This window comes from Ornithodoros turicata, unplaced genomic scaffold (assembly GCF_037126465.1).
Source record: "Ornithodoros turicata isolate Travis unplaced genomic scaffold, ASM3712646v1 Chromosome65, whole genome shotgun sequence".
Classification (NCBI taxonomy): domain Eukaryota; kingdom Metazoa; phylum Arthropoda; class Arachnida; order Ixodida; family Argasidae; genus Ornithodoros; species Ornithodoros turicata.
In genome coordinates this window covers 603,273-623,916 of record NW_026999387.1, presented here as the reverse complement: position 1 = coordinate 623,916, position 20,644 = coordinate 603,273, and the positions used below count along the sequence as shown (strand labels likewise).

The 20,644-nt window shown below is 44.1% G+C and overlaps 1 protein-coding gene across 7 annotated transcripts in view; it reads right to left on the bottom strand.

Annotated features, from left to right (window-relative positions):
* Nucleotides 1–20,644, bottom strand: part of LOC135374478 (caspase-7-like) — a 319,855-nt gene that overhangs the window by 2,667 nt on the left and 296,544 nt on the right. For 5 of the 7 annotated variants that reach the window (XM_064607434.1, XM_064607432.1, XM_064607435.1 and 2 more), the window contains one exon: nucleotides 13,543–14,983. The exons of 1 other annotated variant lie outside the window; for it this stretch is intronic. In XM_064607434.1, coding sequence (XP_064463504.1) covers nucleotides 14,471–14,983 — 513 coding nt within the window. In that variant the 3' untranslated portion in view covers nucleotides 13,543–14,470. Of the gene's footprint in view, nucleotides 1–13,542; nucleotides 14,984–20,644 lie in introns of those variants that run through there. One more of the 7 variants, XM_064607436.1, reaches the window with a different exon arrangement.

The window sequence follows — 20,644 nt, the reverse complement described above, 5'->3', positions numbered from 1 at the left end:
CAACTGGGGTCCTGGTGCGACCTGCCTGCCTGAAGATGGTTCGCTGCTGGTTTGCCGAAAAATTTTAGGTGGTGAATTGCGGAATTACGCCGAACAATTCTGTTCGTTGTTCGGGTCACCAAATGTAGAGGAGGTGGAGTTCCCCTACACGAGCCCTGACCGGCGATGATGGAATATCCCAGCGGGCAGATGTGCATGACCTCACGCTACGACGGTGCCGGTAGAACTGGCTGGCAAGCGCAGTTGCGCGCGCCAGCACAGGCAGGTCTTCATCGTCCTCCACGGGCCCCCACATTCTCCTCGGGTTTGCAGGAATTGTGTGGGTCGCTTGGTGGCAGGTAGGGAGGCTCGAGACCCCCTGTGGCTATGCCACTGCTCGTCTTTATCCTTGTCTAGAGGTGTAACTTATCTCTTTAAAAACTACTGTGTGGAGATTAAAAAGATACTGTGGTAAATTTTTGTTACCGTCATTCACTGACGTCACTTCGTTATTGCCTCTCTCTTTATTGATAAAGGGTGCCCATTTAACGTTCAGACCCAGTGCTTGAAGTCGTTCTGAGCGCGCAGTCGCTGAGATGGATTATACGGACGGGCGTATATGATCCACGTCACAAGCGGAAATACGTCTAAGTGGTAACTGTGTAAAAAGCGTAAAACCTGCGAGCGCCAGGTCGTTGCAACACTTCATTTTGAAATTGCAACAAATTTGTGGAAATTCTGAAAAATTATACAAATCGGATGCCAGTGAGCTCAATGGGTCTCAAGTACCCTGATACACTGGTAATCAATGCCACCAACCCCTAGAAACAGCTAACAACAACATGGAGTATCCACCGAAGCTATATAATTCTCACTGACTACACTACCCCTGAACGGCCACTTCGACAATTTTGTAGAGGTCCGAAATGCGTGTTGGCAAAGATGCCCATTCTCCAGAGCGCCGTAACTTTTGGCGCGCGATCGTCATATTTCTCTTTAAATGCCACCGGGGACACCTATCGTCACGATACTGAGCCAAACAACATGACGATTTCAGGAGTTGAAAGTAGGTGTCGGCACTTTTCAATTGCTCTCCTGCTCAGAGAACACCGGTTTTGAACATGCTCAACAAAATTGTTGAGTGGTCGGTTAACGGGACTGGGGGCCAATCTTTTTCACGGGATCCCTAAATGCGAACCGCTAGTATAGCGAAATTTTAGATGCCGTGTTTATCTTGTTGATGACCTGCATCTGGCTGAACGAACCCGCGTATGGTTCCAGCACGGTGGGGCTCCACCTCACAGCGCACGGCATGCAGTACAGCTGCTCCGTCAGATGTTACGGGAGAAGTGGGTTGGCCGATTTGGTCCAGTGTCATGACCCGCCAGGTCTCCTGACTTCACGCGGGTCGAATTTTACCTCTGGGGCCGCATCAAAGACGAAGTATACAAAAGCAAGCCGCGATCACCCGCTGACCTGTAGGGAAAATTACTGCTTGCTGCTCGTCGCCTTCCAGATCCGAAATAAAAAGTGCCGCGAAAGACACAATTCGGAGAGCCACCTGTGCATTGGAGCCGATGGTGAGCACTTCGAACACTTTTAGCCACACATGGTGCATGGCGATATTTTGCTTTCACGCCTTTCGTTTTGCTTTCAACTTTCGCTGTTTTTTTTTCTTTTTTTAAGTCTTATATTGTTCAGGGAAACGTATCCTGTTCTGCATTGAAAGAGTCGTTAATGATAACCTAATAAAAGTACACAGGAAGTGTGTTGAATATGAAGAAACCCGCAGCATGTTGAAGCAAACGAATTGGAAAAAGAAGACTACTGACAGGCGTTCGTGCATACAACGCGCTCTCTCTCTCTCACACACACACAGGTTCATGACAATAAGGTGGTGCAGAAAGACTGCGAGACCGCTATCTGCGGTCATAGTGAAAACTGCTGCGTACAGGAGGAGCGGGTTCACGCGCACCCAAAAGCAAACAAACACACTGAGCAAAACACGAAAAAAAAAAAAAACGAAAAACTGCGCGACCCTGAAACTGAAAGGGGGCAAAGCTGATACCTAGCAGCGGAACGCTTCTCTGGGTAAGGCTTGTAACGCTTTCTATCCTCGCGTGTCGTGTCAATGTAACCTCTTTTCTTCGCAGCTTTGCGCTCAAACTAAGAGTCGTCAAAAAAGAGGCGGAGCCAAGGGCTCATTTCCACGGATTTTCTGCGAATTTATTTTGGAAATTGTCTTTGCGTTACCAGTTGGATTATATTCTATACTGAGTAAAATGACCAAGGGGAACCCATTTCCGCAAAGAAAACGTTAGGTTGCCTTTGGATGTTTCAGAGTTCAGTTCAAGAGATTAACCCTCCGTCAATTAAAATGAGATAAAAATGTAACAATATGTGGCAAAAATTATTCGCAACAAAAAAAAAAAAAGCTCTTGACCGTGCATGTCTCTCCGGGGCGAAAGATACTAGACAAGTGAGACATGCCAGAGGTTGTACTACCATCGCCGAAGGTGGGTACTAGCAAAACCAAAAGTTATGTTGTCGCGTGATTGTTATTTGTAACTATGCAAGTGGATGAGCCTGTTCCATAACAGTTGCTTCTACACATGGTAGTTTGGATCATATATTCGAACCAAATCCGAACTCTCCTTTTATTAGCTTCGTAGCCTTCTTGCATGCTTGTTCAAAAGTCAAGCCCAGCAGAAATGCTCTGCATTTTGTGGAGTAGCAAAACAACAGCAGGAAAGATGGTAGCTTAAAACTGCTATGACTACAAATGTCTTAGATAAACACACAAATACCTATTTTTTTAGCGTTTACATGATTTTTATAACAAAAGGTTTGAGAGCGATGTGTATGTAGTTTTTGCAGTTGAGTTCTACGGCAGGCAGAGTGTGTAACTATCAAATGAATAATTACCCGAAATTCATCAAGTTTTTTTTATAAGATAACTTTGGACAAAAGTGAAGTAGGAGATTGAGGGACTATCGTTCAATGCCATACTACGTTTATAAAATCCTGAAACATGTACGCACGCCAGAATATCCATCCTCAACTTTTGATACACAGATGAACCGAAACCGAAAAAACACGCCTGAGGATCACGTTATCCTCACCGCTGCAGCTTATCTGGGCTGGAAAGCGGTTTCTCTGACCAGCTTAGCGACACGTACTACAATTATCTCCAGTGCTCCAAAGCATGTGGCCCTCTGATATGAAATAGGTGCTAACACTACCTAGATAGATAAAGCCTGTGCACTGCCTCCTCTCCATCCTTCAATTAAGAGACTTAGTCTCCTACTGCGATTCACCGTTGTGAGAGCCCGCAAATGATTGCAGCTCTCCAGGAACATGCAGACCTAAATGTTTAGACAAAAAGGGCAAGACGCTTTCCAGAAGATCAGTCTTAGGAAATGATTGAGACCGTTTTGCGCATTATTTCCAAGCTTTCCCTTTTAGTACGCGGGCACATTCAATCGCAGACGACCGAAAGCACGTTCATGATTGGCTACGGCCATTTAAAACCATTTAAAATATGAACCTGACTGGCTGACTCTTAATTGTCGTGTCACAAACACGATGAAAAGAGTGCTGCAAGACGAATACAACAGACGTAAGAGACACACCGGTAGCGCAGTGGTGTGTCTCTTACGTGTCTTGTCTTCGTGTTGCTGCGCGCTTTTCATCGTGTTCGTGTACCAGCAAGCCCAAATTCCTCTACTGTTATGTCACGTTGATGAGCAAGCAGGCTCTCTTTCTCTGGGTGGTGTTGGCTGTACTCACCACTTTCCTTGTCGCAGTGGTTTCGGTTTTGGCTCATTTGGATATTAAACGTACGCGTTTCAGGATTTGTTCAATGTGAAATAGCTTGCATCTAGGATAGACTCTCCATCTGCTATCTCGCTTTTGCACGAAATCCCCTAATGAAAATTTAAATAATTAATTTTAGGTAATTAGCCCATCTTGTAGTTCCATTTTTTCGAGGGGATGACCGCATGGCCGTAGAGCTCAACTGGGAAAAGACATCTATGCTGCTCTCACTCTTTTTCCATAAAAATTCTGTGAAAGCTAGAAATACCCTGTATGTATAGATTAGGGATCAACGACAGTTTTTGGTACCATTCATGAAGGGACATATAATAATAGTATCCTAATCAGCCTCAGCTATGTAGGGTGTCAACCCTAACTGTAACTGCAGATGTGATCGCTCACACATAACGCGTGGGACCTTATATGAGCTCCTTACAAAGTAAAGGGCCAGCCTCCCTCGTGCTGGTCAGCATCACGAAAAAAGTGTAGCCCACAGGTTTTCCTTCCACATTTGAAATAAAAGGTGTAGAAACCACCACACCGACATCGTATTAAAGAATCGCTAATGATTCAAAAATGGGTCGAACTCTCTCTTTGCACTTGCTCTTATCTGTGCTCTGCCTTTGTTCTACAGACACTTCACTCTAACGACGACGTAGTAGCACAGCGGCGGTCAGTGATAACGACAACGCGCCTTTTGGCTCAGAATCGCACTGTTCCAAGACAGCTTAATCAAAATCTCTGAAATCACCAGTCGACACCGGTGCCGGGGAGATAGAGTGAGCCAATTTAACTACCATGAAGCATTGTTTGGTGCTTAAGGTGTATTCACGTCTACTTACTGGTAATCAATAATTTCAATGGCTTAAATAACTTACTCTAGGGCTTGGTTGACTTCAGCAGAGTGCAGAGAACAATTATCCACCGTGACGTGAGGTTGTTTCATTATTGATTAATAATGTAATTGATGTCAACGAGCACTGCTCCCCTTCTGCTATCTCACATTTGCCTTGAAGACCTTAAACAAATACTTAATGAATTTTAGGTAATTTGTCGTCTATTAGTTATATATTGTCCACGAGACGGCATCTACCTGGGAATGTAACTGAAACTGCAAACATGGCATCTCTGCAAATCTCGTAGCTTTTTAATCAAAAATATGCCTTTCGTGCTGCAGCACCCATGCATTCACATGAGCGACATACTCAGAGAAGATTGTAGCAGAAGAAAAAGCGAAAACACTGCTTACAGAGCAGAACTTCCGTCCCGTGTAGTATTGAGCATTCACACGGCGCCGAATACCAGGAGCGGCGGACTGCGCACTTAGCAGACGACACTTACCAGACGACACCGTCAGTGTCTCTTCTTGTCGTCTGCTACTGAATGTCTTGTGGCTGTGGCGCAGCATATTCCCCGTGGTTAGCAGTGTACGTGAAGACAATGCTGAGTGCTCACTTGACAGCAGAAGGCGATGACATCTTTCGCAACTTCCGCTTCTGGGAATATGTCGCTCGTGTGAATACATGGATAGTGTGGCCGTGAAATGTTCTGATTAATTTGTTCTCCAGGTCCGCACTATTTCTTATGATCACATAAAAATGAACCTGGAATGTTGCGCGACGTTTTGGAAAGATGTTCATGGGAATTTCAAAGATTCTCGGAACCAGTCACAGCCGGGAAGCAATGGGGGAGAAGGTGTGTGTGTGGGGGGGGGGGGGGGGGGGCGAGACAACTGTGCCAGGAAGGTACTTATCGCGCAGCAAGCCGCTACATTGACTCTGACAAAAATTATTTTTGACACTTCGGATGCATACCCCTCTATTTTCTTTCTTCTTTTAGTGAAGCTCAGAAAAATGCAGATGCTTGCAAAGTCAGGTGTACCACGCCATCAACTCCAAATTCAGAAGATACTGTCTCTTTTTCGTGGACAATTTCCACATTCATCATCAGTTCTTGTTGTTTTTTGAGAACAGACGTGTAACCGTGTGTTCACACGAGCGACATTCCCCACAATGCTGCAGCGGAACATGCGAAAAACGTCAAAGTTTGCTGCTGTCACGTGATCGCAAGCGCTCAACGTCGTGTGTTCGAGTACACTGATATCCGTGGGGAATATCCTGCGACGTGGTCACAAGATATTCCGTAGCAGACGACAGTAAAAAACGCTGTCGATGTCGTCTGCTAAGTGCGCTGTACGCTACATGATGGGAGCTATAAAAGAGAGAGAGAGAGATTATGGTTTTAATGGCACAAAGGCAACAAAGGCCATAGAGCGCCAAAACTACGGTGAGTGTGTGGGAGATGTTTATGGGAGAGATGAGAGAGGGATGTGAGAGTGTGTGGTAGTTAAAAGCTATCTAAAAGCTATAAAAGGTCACTCACATTCTCGCAGTATCGATTGAGAGACAGACTTTTGCCACCACACACTAAATAATTTATGTCAGAGAAATGTAAAAAAGATTGTGGTTGCCATGCACTATCTAAAAAACTACTACGACCACGCATAATTTTGTCTTTGTGCATTTGATTGATTGATTGATTTGTAAAAGAAAAAAATGCAGATGTTAGTCTCGAGCCACTCTGGACTGGCTACTCTAGGACGCGTTGTTCCGAAAAGAATTGGAAACTACACAAATCTATACTCCTTGAAATGGAATGGATGAAGACATCACCACAAAACTTGGCACAATTTCCTATTGTCATTTCCTATGCGCTATACAGATGGATTGAGACGAAAGTTTGCGTGGTCGTATTTATTTTCTTGCAAAGTGCTTTGTAACCAACTCTGAGGCAGTGCAAACCTTCGCGGCAACAGGGTATCCGTCAAGGAAGCATCGCTTCACGCATGAAAATGTTACTGACCTTTTAGAGCGCCCACCCTGTACTTCCAATATTCCGGCACCTTGTGAATGCTCAACATAATATCGGACGGAACTTCGGCTCCGTGAGCACGGTTTTCGTTTTTCTTCCAGTAGTATATTCCGTGAGAATGTCGTTCGTGTGAACACGTGGTATGTTAACCATCATTGAGGTAGCCTAGCAGACCTCTTCCAGCTGGTTGCAGTTTCAGTGAAATTCAAATGAGAACGTAGCATTTCATTATAGACACTTTGCCTTTTACAGTCTGCGTGTCAAGTGCCTGAGAAAAACTGAAATGGAAAATTTCTGATCTTGAAACACGTTTTCTGAGCACGTCGACATCGGCAGCAGAGTACTCGTTGAACAGAACATTATTGAGAGATTGGAACGCAGTTGTCAGAGTGGCCCTGGGAAGCTTGCGCGCCCTCTCTTGTGTCATGTGTTTGCCGAAGAAGAGTTGCGAGGAAGATCCCTCTTTGGTATGAAGAGCAATGCTCAGAAGGAGAGACCAGCTAAAGATGCCCTCGACCCGATACTCGTCAATGCTGTCATAGGTAAATATGCTTGTCTCACTTTCTTCCTCTGTTTTGTTGTCACATGCTATCGAGTTCATTATTGATGGTAGATATTTTTATCCTCATGGCTAAAACTGGGCATAGTATTAAGTGTCTCAATGTCATGCAGTAGATGAGGAAGTGTAAGTTTCAAACTGTGCAAAGAATTGTGTTGTGGGTGTTTTCTGGAAGCTTTCCACACTAATGGCGTCAGAGTTCTGTCCTGGCCTGGCTCACAGCAAATCCTTACACACGCTTCTGTATTCCTTGCATCGCTGCCATTGCTGCTTACACAACTTACGTCTTGCTTCAAATATGCAGATCTTGCGAATACTGAGCACTATGACCAAATAGCGTGACCCGTGGATTCGGGCTCACACAATACACTTCTTGCTCATTAATAGAGCCTGAAGTTTTAGGGTTAACCCGATTCTTCCCGAATCGAATCTACCCGAATTTGCACCCTGAATTGAAGGTTGCCTCTTTTGGGAACTCGATTTTTATCCGGAAAATTCCCCTCACTGGGATGTCTGTAGAAATGCACTGACATACTTGTTTTATCAGTATTACTGATATATTTATCATAATTATCATATCATAAAATATCATATCAATTATCATAAAATATATGTTACCGTCCGACGTATGTGCCGCCAAATCATTTGTGCAGTTTGTAAAGCTTCTAGAAGCTCATCAAAAGAACTAATGAATTCCCAGATGACTAATGCTTGGTTCTTGCGAGTGTCACTCTTTACAACAGCGTTCTCGTACTGCTCTTTTTGTATTGTTCATGTATTGTAATGCAAGCTAGCAGCTTTTAAAGGATTTAATTCCCACTCCTGTTATGGCTCTAGTGAGCCAACAGTATTGTATTGTGAAATAAAAATAAAATAAATAATTTGGCGCATCATCCCACTTTTGCACGATAACACCGTAGGCACCCGTCCGATTTTGTCATGTTTGTGTGGCGTAATAAGCTCCTCTCTTCGGACGAAGAGTGAAGTTCTGGAAAAGTCCATGACTGAGGATGCATCGAAATGCTTATCCTACGTTGTTGTTTTCTTTTTCTGTCACGGTAGATCATGAATACTTGGTTGGATTTTAGTGAAATGGCATGAAGTCGACACAGGCTTCCGAGTCGTGAACCAAAAAGGTGCTTGGCAAATTTAACAAGGTTCGTGAGAATGGCTCTGCTACTGCTGAAAGCAAATGAAACGTGCAGAACGAGGTTTGAGAGACCAAATAACCGTCACCAGATGTGCCTATGAAGGGTGCTTGCTTAATTCTAGTATTTTCACATAGCCACTGAGATAAGCTCATGCGAGAGAATTGTTAGTAATATTCATACGTTGTTTTTCATGTTATTTACTACACATGCAGCAAATTTCCACAAGCCAGTGTGGCATACATAAAAAATAGCCTTGCATCACTCTTGGCCCGGGAGATGAAGTAAGTGAAAGGAAAGGAGATGTGGATGTCAAACCCTCTACGTTTATGTCATCTGTAGGACATGTTTTTATAATGCTGTGATAATACTGAGTACTTAAGTGTAACACACGGACAGTGTGCAATAATATATAAACAATGTAATAAAGGCAGTGTGTATCTCATCGTTGTCTCATGTGTGCTAATTTACTACGCTTCTTTAGTGTGGTTTGCAGAAACAGCAGCACGTGTTTAATTTCAATGTATTCTCAACAGAAAAGCCATAGCCTTTCTGTCTGAAAAGCTCCATAGAATTTCAGAAGGTACAGCTCAACAGAATTGCTGAAAGCACACGGTGGCCACTTTTCAACAGTTGGCAGTAAGGAGTCAACACATCCCTCAATGGAAAGGCTTGCACTTTTCAAGAGAATAACCATAAGGTTCGTTGACACATGTCAATAAAGTTTCAATTGAACCTGAGTACATATTTTTGCAAGGGGATTTTCTCCGAGGCCGTCTGCTTCGCGTTCGCATAGCAATATACCAAGTGAAAGTACCTCGAGAAGTATGCCGACTTTCGCGCATCATAGCACCTGCTGAGAGAGGACGAGAAAGTACGTGTGTAGATTCATGCAGCCTGATGCTCGCAGCGGGCATCGCTTTTCAGGTTGCTGTATAAAACACAATAAATACGTACTTTGCAGTTGTTATCTTACGACGTTACAACGACATTATGAGTATAACATGGGTGGAGCTTGGGTACGGTTCGAACAATGAAACGGACCTGTTGTTGAAGTGGAGGAAGGTAATGCCAGTGTTGCCGGCATTCCGGGCTTTCGGAGCACAGTGTGAAAGAGAGGGTCGCGAAAGCCGTTAAAGCGGTGGGCGAGTTCCCCGTGTTCGCGGCTTTCGATGGCGTAGTGTGAACGTAGCATGATGTACTTCGGCTGATACGATGACTCATTCAGTCTGAACGACAACACATTACCGTGCCCAAGATTCGCGAACACGTCTCGGTAAAGTGCGCTTCTTGCGAAAGCACATGTTGCGAAAGTAAGACAAATTTACGTTCGTACACATGTATAGGTTAGTTGACGCATATGAAACGCGAAAAGAAACAGGAGGACAGGAGATGTGAACACTTATCACGGGTCACTTCCTTTTCATTGGTGATAACGGGTACTCCATGACGAGCTTGATAAGGATTTATAATGATAATGATAAAACGGAAATCAAAATAGCAGAGTGGGCCTGTTGGTACCGGACTGAATTAAAACCGGAGCACGGAACATGGACGAGAACACACAGACGACACTTGCTCCGCTATCAACAGATTTTTTAATGGCAGCAATCCTTAAATAGGAGTTGCTGAGGGGAAAGGGGGAACGAAACCAAAAAAGGCACAGCTAGTGGTACACTTAGGGTGCATGTAATGAAGTGGTGTTGCACACCCGATTTTACAAAAACACAGATAAATGATAGGTTCAAAACAAAAATTGAGAGGGAAGTGTTCGAAGCCTTTTAATCGAGAGATTGGGCAAAGTTAATTGTGTCAGCGACCGTCTGTGGCACTGACACGTGAATAAATTAAGCTAGAAGGCAGATGTAGGACATGAAAAGTGACTTGTTTGGTTTTCGCACTATCCCCTCAGCAACTCCTATTTAAGGATTGCTGCCATTAAAAATCTGTTGATAGTGGAGCAAGTGTCGTCTGTGTGTTCTTGTCCATGTTCCGCGCTCCCGTTTTAATTCAGTCGATAAACGGAAAGCAGCACAGACGAATTGCTGCAGCAGTTAGTATGTGCGCTTCCTTGTCCTTGTCTGCTTTCGGTTTATCATTATGTACTGTTACCAATTGCCTCGCATTTCGACGCTCGCTCTTGACAAGGATTGTTTAAACTATTTCAACGCTTGTTTGTCGACGAATATCGCTGGTACAAGACGTCAATGCAAGAGAAAAGTCTGATGTGCCTGAGGAAATTCAATCAGAAAAGGCCTTCCACATGATTCCAGGAGCACATGTTGGTGCAGACAACAGTGTGAATGCCATTCAAATATAGTCAGAAACCTTATCTTGAGGATATCAATGCATGAGGACATGTTGATGCAGATGACAGCCTGAATATCTAAGAAATGTATTTAAAAAGTTACGTGGAAGACGTCAATGCAAGAGAAAAGTCTGATGCAGACGACAGTCTGAATGCGCGCGGAAGTTCAATCAGAAAAGGCCTTCCACATCATTGCAGGAGCACATGTTGGTGCAGACAACAGTGTGAATGCCTATCAAATATAGTCAGAAAACGTATCTTGAGGATATCAATGCATGAGGACATGTTGATGCAGATGACAGCCTGAATGTCTCAGAAATGTACTAAAAAAAGTTCCGTGGAAGACGTCAATGCAAAAGAAAAGTCTGATACAGACGACAGTCTGAATGCCTGAGAAATTCAATCAGAAAAGGCCTTCCACATCATTGCAGGAGCACATGTTGGTGCAGACAACAGTGTGAATGCCTATCAAATATAGTCAGAAAACTTATCTTGAGGATATCAATGCATGAGGACATGTTGATGCAGATGACAGCCTGAATGCCTAAGAAATGTATTAAAAAAGTTACGTGGAAGACGTCAATGCAAGAGAAAAGTCTGATGCAGACGACAGTGCAGGAGGACATGTGTGACAAGACAACAGTGTGAATGCCTACAAATATAGTCAGAAAAGTTATCTGGGGGATGTCAATGCAAAAGCTGTAGAAATTCAATCAGAAAAGGTCTTCTAGGTCAATGCAGGAGGACATGATGACGCAGGTGACACCCTCAATGTCCAATAAATGTCATCAGAAAAGTTAATCAGTAAATCTGGACATCAGAGGAAGAATGCATGTTGATGCAGATGGCAGTCTGAATTGCTAAGAAATATAAAGGACATCAGTGCAATAGTACACATTGGTAAAGACGACATGCCAATCAAATTCAACCAGAAATGTTCTCCGGAGGATTTCAGTGCAAGAGGACGATTTGATGCCGATGACAGTCAGAATGCCTAGAAAAAATTCAACCACAAAAGTTATTTCAAAGACATCAATGCAAGAGGATGTGTTGATGCACACGACAGTCTCGACGGCTAAGAATTTTAATCAACAAAATTCTACCGAGGACGTCAGTGAGAGAAGACATATCGAAGCAGACACTGTAAACCTTTGTGTAGAGAGCACGCGGTGACGCTTGCTCTAGGCAGCTTTTTTTTAATGCCTCTCATTAAGTGTCACATGTCCAAGAGTGTACACGCATTACCCGAACCCCATGGCCAATTAAGTGAAACCTATATGTCACACGCGAGCTCATGAGTGCCCTATGTCGTTGGCTATATAGATCCATGTGCTAGACTGCAGCAGGCAAGTGCTCGCGGGCGGCAATTATTATTTAGACGTATATGGCTCTCTGTTTACGTGCAATTTTATTAGCATACGAATGAGGCCGTCCGAGACACGTAGCCAACACTCAGAATTTCCATTGTTTTAAAATAGAAGCAGCGGTAAAGCAGACGAGGGGTCGAGTTGACGTTTAATAACGAACAGCGGGGACTCATCCATTGATTTGGGGCAAGGCTTGTATATGGTGCCCGCATCGTCATCTTCATCACTCAGAGGGTGAACAAGAGAGTGGAAGCTAGAGCTGGCGGCCGAGCGCTTGTATACGCTCACTTACCCTTGCAAGTCCCAATGCGGGCATGCGGGTAAACAGACAGCACTGCGGGTGAGGGTCGCCCAGATTAAATTTTTGCGGGTGCGGGTCGCACACGCGCGGGTACTGTTCGGGCGCGGGTGCAAGTGCGCTTACCCGTATTCACCTCTACATATTAACGAGACACGACTGTATTCTCATATTTTTATATGCAATCTGCAATCTGACAGCATCGTTCGAACTCAGCTTGGTATCAGTTCCTGAGCACCATTTAAACTTGGCGCGTTTGTCGTCAACTCTTGATGACAATGCTGAATGGATTCGGGAGGCATGGTTTATTGTGGCGCCATTCGTGGAAAAGCAATCTGAAATGGTTTGCGAACATTCAACCCATTTAAACTTAGCAGGGCTGACTGTGGCGCCATCTCTTTAAAGCTTGGCAAAATGGTGCTCGAACATGGTCTATCATGGCGCCATCCAGAAAGTGAAATCGTTTGCAGAGTAGCATTGATATTTTAGCGCGCAGTGGCATTATGTAAGAAATGCGGCGAGAAAAGTTCGTCTAGTGGCGACATCATTTGAAGACAGCTCGAAGCGCATGCGCGTGATGTCAAGGTGACGTGCGAGGGGTGGCAGTGACGTCGTCTGACGGCAACGCAGGCGTGAATATGACGTCAGAGATACTCACAGATAGTGGGGGTATGGTCTGTGACGTCAGAGATTGCTCCCAGATAGTGTTTTCTATACTACTGAACACTATCAGTATCCTTTTGTGAAGAAGTACATACTTTTCTCGAATCATTTTTCTTATCTTCAGTACCCGACTTGGATTTTGCAGCTTTTTTTTGCAGCAGAGTTTTTCAGTAATGAGTTGTTCACACACTGTCCGGCAGTACCATAGCTACACTGCTCCTGTTTCTTGTGCATGATCTTATTTGATTGTATTTCCACGTATTTTGCAGTGATCACGGTCATTTCTTTATTGTGTGATCCTCCAGGATATAGTTTAATATCGATGTGGCCCGCGATGCCATATGAGTTTGAGGAAGCTGCTGTACAATGTGGTCGAAGAGCAGGTTGAAAATGCTGAACCAAGAAGCGGTAGCCACAGGTTGAAATTTGCTTATGGAAGAAGGGCAAGGGTGCAGGCCAGCTTGTGCATGGCGAGAAAATGGAACCCGAGAAAGGGACTGAGGAGGGACGACACGACACGTTTATTTTTCAAATATGTTTCAAATTTCACAAATTTATTTCATCTCTAACACACAAGTTTCGCTGCGATGTTGTCTTGTTGAAAGTAGATTACAATAAATGGTGTATCATCTTTTACATTAGATGCGTTATATGCATTTATTTTTAGATGCATTTCTCTTAACATTTCGCGCGATGCGTGGTCGCATCAGGACAACTTTGGTTGTCCGCTCTACAGGGTATTTGCTCTGACGTGTTCACAAAATTTATTTAAAGCGAGCGATAAAAGAGAAACGACCCGTACTTTTCAGCTGCTTAAGTAAGAAAGAGGTGCTACTAGTGAAGCAGTACCTGTTTCTTACTCAAGTAGCCGAAAAGCACCGCTTGCTTTTCTTTTATCGCTCGCTTTAAATATAATATCTGGACACGTTAGAGCAAACACCCTGTATATAGAAAAGAAAGCAGTGTGCTAAGCCCAAAATCCGAAACACGGCTTTGGTGAAGCAAAGATCCACACTGACGGCTCTGAATTGCATTGGGGCAAAACAGCGCTTGGAGTACCGTACTCTAGATCTTGCTAACAGCGGGTTTTAGTAGATTCTACGAAAACACTACAATAAAGATCGCGGTCATATTGGAGATCAGCAGTGTGGGTTATCCGCTTGAAATTAATAACGCGATGCACTTATTTTCGGTGTATTGGCAGAGGCGCTATTGTCAACACGTTTCTTGAATTGTATGTTCGAGTCATTGCGCATTACTTTTATTGTACTCTTGTCTGTTTGCAAAAAAAAAAAAAAAAGAATCAGATGACGATCACCAGCCAGTGCATGCCAAACTTGGAATCTCTGTAGCTAACATACTTCAATTTGAACACTGCATAATCATATACACTGCACTCAGTATATCATATAGGCAATACATACAATACACTACATTATACTATATAGTGCAATATTGCATTTAAGTATGCAACTTAAACGACAGGTGCAGGGAATCGTTGACTACATAGCCATGACGATGAAGTTTCTCAAGGGGCATGGAGAAGTACTTAACAGGGACATTACTGGGAGCTTTTGGCCTTAGATAACAGGCACGGAAATATGGGGAGAATTCACCAGCCTTCGATATAGCGAAGTCTTCATCACGAGGGTGGTGGAGGATGATCGTGTATGGGGTTTTGAATGGCCATGCCAGGTTATCGTCATTCGCACTGGAACACATGCGAAGCAGAACATACACTTCCATGTCATAAAACGACTCCTTATTGGTAGTAACATCTAGCTGAAAAAGGTACCCATTCAATTGGAACTTCGTGCTTGCTATGCTGTCCACTAGTCCACATCTACCTAGCTTCACCAACTTTCTTATTCCTTTCGGCCTCCATTCTATGTGTGTGCGTGACAATATCTTCAGGTTCATATCTGCATCAGGGTAGTACCGGTTATCTTCAGTACGTGGACTTGGTGGCCGCACCTGACAAAGATACACAGAATGCCGCTAAACGTCTGAAGATGCTTCAGTATAACAGTTTTTAGAGAAATGCAATGCCGTAATAATTGTTGCCAATAAATACGTTTCATGCAAAATATGCAGTGCAGCTTGGAAATGCCAGTCAACTGCCATAGAAAAGCTGCACACAGGTTGGCACGTAATTGCTGATGACTTGCTGGCTGTAGCATGTGTCCAAAAAGCGATCGAATGGCAGACCCATTTCACTAGATGGAATTCCTCTACAGTGGCCACACCCCCAGGGTAGACGGGACTCGATACGAAAACACCCCCCCGCCCGCCGCTGATCCTATGCGCGACAACATACACATATCCATGACGAAAACCCGAGACTGGGAAAAGGACGAAAAACGGAACACACAATACAAAGTCTCGAACACAGCTCAACACAGCTGTGTTGTGTCGTCTGTTTATCGTCTTTTTCCCAGTCTCAGGTTTTCGTCGTGGATCTTAGCCACCAGCTCGCTTGCTTTTTAACGATTTTATCTGTAACATACACATACTTTACACACTGCAAACTGCGTATGAAAAAAGGGACAAAAATAGTATAATATATAATTGGGGGTTTACGTCGCGAGACAACTTAGATCATGAGCGACGCCACAGCGGTCGGTCTGTGGATTGATTTTGCCCATCTCAGGGTTCTTTAACGTGCGATGCCCTCGCGGAAGACGCCCTCGCGGAAGACGGCGTGTCTAAGCAACGTGTGCCCTGCCACCAAGTTGCTGACGTCCTCGGCCGGGTTCGAACCCGCGATCTCGGATTCAGAAGGCGAACACGCTACCGACAGAGCCACCGATGCCGGTAAAAACAAAAATACTTCATTTGAACATTCACACTACGGTTACATGTATAGGGTGTCATGACCAATCAGGTGTTGTCACGAGACTGAAAATATTTTTAAAAGGTCATGCTTTCAAAACCATTCAAGAGTGCCGCTTGGATAGACGCCGTGAACTGCAGCAACTTTCGGGATCGTCACACTGCCCCCGCCCATATATTATGTTCTTGTAGAGGAGGTGGTATTCCTCTACATGAGTTCTGACCGGCGATGATGGAATGTTTCAGCGGGCAGATGTGCGTGGCCTCACGCTAGGACGGTGCCGGTGCTGGCTGGCAAGAGCAGCTGAGCCCGCCAGCACAGACACGTCTTTGTCGTCATCCACGGGCCGCCACATTCTCCTCGGGTTTGCACGAATTGTGTGGGTCGCTTGGTGGCAGGTAGGGAGGCTCGAGACCCCCCGATGGCTATGCCACTGCTCCTCTTTATCCTTGTCTAGAGGTGTAACTTAACTCTTTAAAGGGACTATCGCATCCGGAGACATGGGTAGGGAATGGTTACGAGAATGCTTGGCATCATTCGACAATTCATTTCAGGAATTATCTTGGCTGGAAAATGTTCCTGTGATAAATAAACGAGTTTTTTCGATCAGCGAAACATCGGATGACGTCATTGTGACGAAGGCTTCAACAGGACCAATGCGAGGTCGGCGCACCGCCGGCGCCGCTTCCCCCATTTCCTCTCGGAGATATCGTCTGCTTTGTACATATGGCGTCGTGCATGTCTCTGTGTACGAAACAACCAATTTCCTCGAAAGTGCTGTGAGTTTCGCTCAGTGGTGGAATTGCAACATGTCTTCGAGTTCGGGAACGCGTTGTAATGTTCCTGGCTGTAAAAAATCGTCTGGTGCGAACCCAGAATTGACATTTCATGGGGTCAAGGACAGGGACACTAAACGAAAGTGGGAAGCAGCAATCGCCGGCAGTCTTCCTGTCGTGGCAGAGGAACTGCACGTTCGGCACGTTTGTTCCTCGCATTTTGCCGACGAGGCGTACGTGGAGTCGGACTTATTGCAATTCCGTATGGGACTGTCAGCCAAACGAAAGAGACTAAAGCCCGATGCTGTGCCCACATTGTTCGATGAGCAAATGGAAACCACCGACATGCCGGATGAGCAGGTAAGCATTCGTTTTCAATTCATTTCGAATGAAGCCCTACAAAAGTGTGGTGTACTGATATAATAGGTCATGAAGTGGCTCCAGGTAGGCGATCGAGATCTAGCTGACTCAATGTAAACACACTCGGAGTGTAATCACGTACAATAAAAGGGAGAGTACATCCTACCAGATGTCGGTTGTGCGCAGTTCGGCGTATATAACAACAAATACGTACGGAAGTACCTTTTTTCACGCTCTATCCGCCGATTTCAGCCATGTTTCTGCAAATGCGCGCCAGAAAAAGTACACATGAAACACCGCTACCGGCAGTGATGTACCAGACACTCCTAGACCCCACCAGCACCCTACGTATTTTTTTGGCGACATCCCTCTATAACTTGCATTATTCAAATTCACTGTTTCTCCTGTGTCTTTCTTTGCTCATGTAACCCAGCATTCTTGTGAACTAGCAACGTCATTTTTGTGTGCTAGTGAGAGCAAAGGAGGCAGATTTCCAACAGAATAACAATTAGGCATTACAGTTTTATGCATCATGTCTCACATCAGGTGCTCAATTTCTGTCACAGGTGGAGAGAAGCAGCTTGATGGAATCTGCTTCAGGTGAGTACAAGAAACTTCCATTAGGAAAGTCCGTGTTGTACGGTTAATGAAATGTGAATTCTGATTTACACTGAATGTTCACGTTGTGAAACCGGCAGCTTATGCAGGAGTACCAGCCTCTACAAGTGATGCAAGTGGGAGTTCAGTTCTGCAGCACATGACAGCCACATCATCAGAGGATGGTATGCTTTCCAGTTCACCTATCACACAGCTCAAACAATAAGACTGTAAATTCTGTACCAAAAAAGAACTGTACAAACAGACATGGTGGTGGCAGAGTTTTGCCTGAGGGTGACACTCTAGCATCCAATATAGGGTACATATATTTTGAAAGGTGGATGCAAATAGTCCACCACCCATCTAGCAAGTCACGTTTTGCACTCAGTCCGATGAAAAAATGTGCCACACCTGTGTTCTATAAACTTTTGTCCAGCACTAAAGTGTAGCTGAGCCTACAGCTATGCAACTTGTCTCATGAAAATACAGTAATCAATAATGTATCCATGATTACGATATATAATACAATACATATACTGACAATATATATATATACATACTATGTGTTTGCTTATTTTTTTAAGTTCTCGTCCTGGATGAGCTGCCTCTTCAGCCTTTGGTTCCATACCAGACTGTCAGCCAATACGGTTTTTTGTACACTTTGGTGCCACAGAAACAACACTTGAAGGGCGGAAAGACGGCAAATAAGAAAACACAGACAGCTGTTCCCACTGCAACACTTGGTAATTATGCTTCAAAATGTATTGTGCTTCACAAATATGTTTGTGTTTGTTATGCAGTGCAACAACACGTAATGAATACTTTGGTTGCTTCCGTCATATTGCCTAATTGGTCAAGTGGAGAATTCTGTCATGAGGATAGGAAGTTATAAGCCAAAACACTGTTGCACTTATTATAAAGAAGCAGTAGTGACATTGCACCAAATTAACTGCTGTGTAAGCTTTCAAAGAACTTTGTGAGAAACATGAGCTCAACATGCATTCGTTTCATCCTTTTTTAACCATGTATGTTTTTCACGTGTGTATGCAGCCACTCAAACAGGCATCCTCATGCCAAGCAGGAGAACTCAGACAGTTATAACCTTCCCACCCACTGGTGCGCTCTCGTTTACATCCTCACAAGTTGCAGCAGAGTGTCCAGAAAGCAGTGGAGACAAAAGTGCAGCTCTTTCTGCAGCAGAGGCTTTGCTGCCGCATGCTGATGCAGCACAGCTTTGCGTTGTCCCACTGGAGCATGCTATAGCCTTTCGACGTCACCGCCTGGTGGCCGTACCTCTACTCCAGTGCCTGTGGACTTGGACACAACGGATGTGTCCACATGGTATGGGCAGTATTTTCTTTTTCAACATGTATTCAGCTTTGTTATTATTTCTGGGAACTTTGTTTGGATTGGTGTACATAAAAATGACAATGTGGCATTGTTTCAGTAGAGATGAAAAGCACTTGTGACGAATTCAAATTAATTTGTTTCTCTTGTGCGTACAGCCCACCCGACCCAAAGGATGTGACATTTGAGTTGTCTGAAACCGCAGAAAGCTCAGACACTGAAGAGTAAGCTTGAGATCATGAGGTAAATAGAAACTTTGAGAATTTTTCACTTTTCTTGCAGTGATGGAGACAAGATGTTGCAACCACAAGGGCTTTCAAAATCTCGTAGGCATAAAATGTAAGTGAAATATCTTGAAATATTTTACAAAGCTTGTTCAAGACGATGGGTGCATAATAATGTAAGAATTAAAAATCTTGGTTGGCTTTCCAGACCAAATCCAGATGAGCGATTTTTCCTGGTGGCAGAATCCAGTTTGCAAGAGCTGCTATCCCAGTGCCCCTACTGTGGGAACGATGGTGTTGACATCAACATCACAACAAGGGGGACATGCTTGAAAGCTGTCATGCATTGCAAGTGTGGGAGGGAACGGTCTTGGCACAGCCAACCTTGGCTGGGGGGCCGACCACTGGGGAACGTCCTGGTCTGCTCTGCAATCCTCTTCTCAGCTGTGAACATCTCAAAAGCTTTTAGAATGTTTGAGCTTATGAAGACGGCTGCATACACTTTTCTGAACTGTGTTGCTGATTCAAATGAACTGCTTTTTTTTTTAATTCCTTCTGTGGCTATTAATAGCACCTGATGAACCATATGCGCACCTGTGTGACTTTTATTGGCATTCCAGTTACAGTTTCAGCGCACAGAGGACACACTAAGGATTCAAGAATATGGTGGTATCGGGCTCCGATATGCATATGATGGTAAGTTTTTTTATCTTTGTCTTAGATTTTTGTTTTTACTTTTTTCAGCACATCGAGCTCGCACTTTTCGTATGGAAGAAAAGAACCTGTTACCACCCTGTCAACATGAACCATAATGCCAGCTCCCTACATACCAACTGAAAATATAGCAAGAATGAGGAAATAAAATGTACTAAATATAACCAGTTCTTGTTTGAAATGTTTAATATATGTATCAGGTTCAGAAAGCTTCCATATACACAAAACTGTGGCAATACACACACCGGCAATAACTCTACCCTCCATTTAGACATAAAGCATAAAACCAGGCTAAAGGGAAAAAAAGAATAAGCTTTTTTTCTTTGTAAACATAGGTGAAAAACATCGTACAAAAGAAACCTCGCTATGGTGAAGCTGGATAGACTATTCAAAATGTGTATTGCACCAGTACTTGTCCCCATTGTGGTTTGTACTTCCAAATGATTCTCAATGAAAATTGTTTACACATTCCAGTATGCGACCTAAGTCTGTACACTGCTCTTGAAGTGAAACAAAGGGTCCAAACCTTCGGAACTGTGCATGCACATATATGACGTACAGTATGACCTGCTCAATAATTTGTGACTTTGCTCTGCAACATTTCTTCACCATATGTGGTTATGGAAAGCAAACATCATGAAGGTGAAAGATGGAAGTCACTGAAAAGGTTAGCCAGCTCAAGGACTCAAACCCACATCTTCTGGATTACTGTGACTGGTTTGTCCCTCCATATGACGCAACCTGGAAGTCACTGAGAAGGCGTGTTAGCTTAGCTCAATTGGTA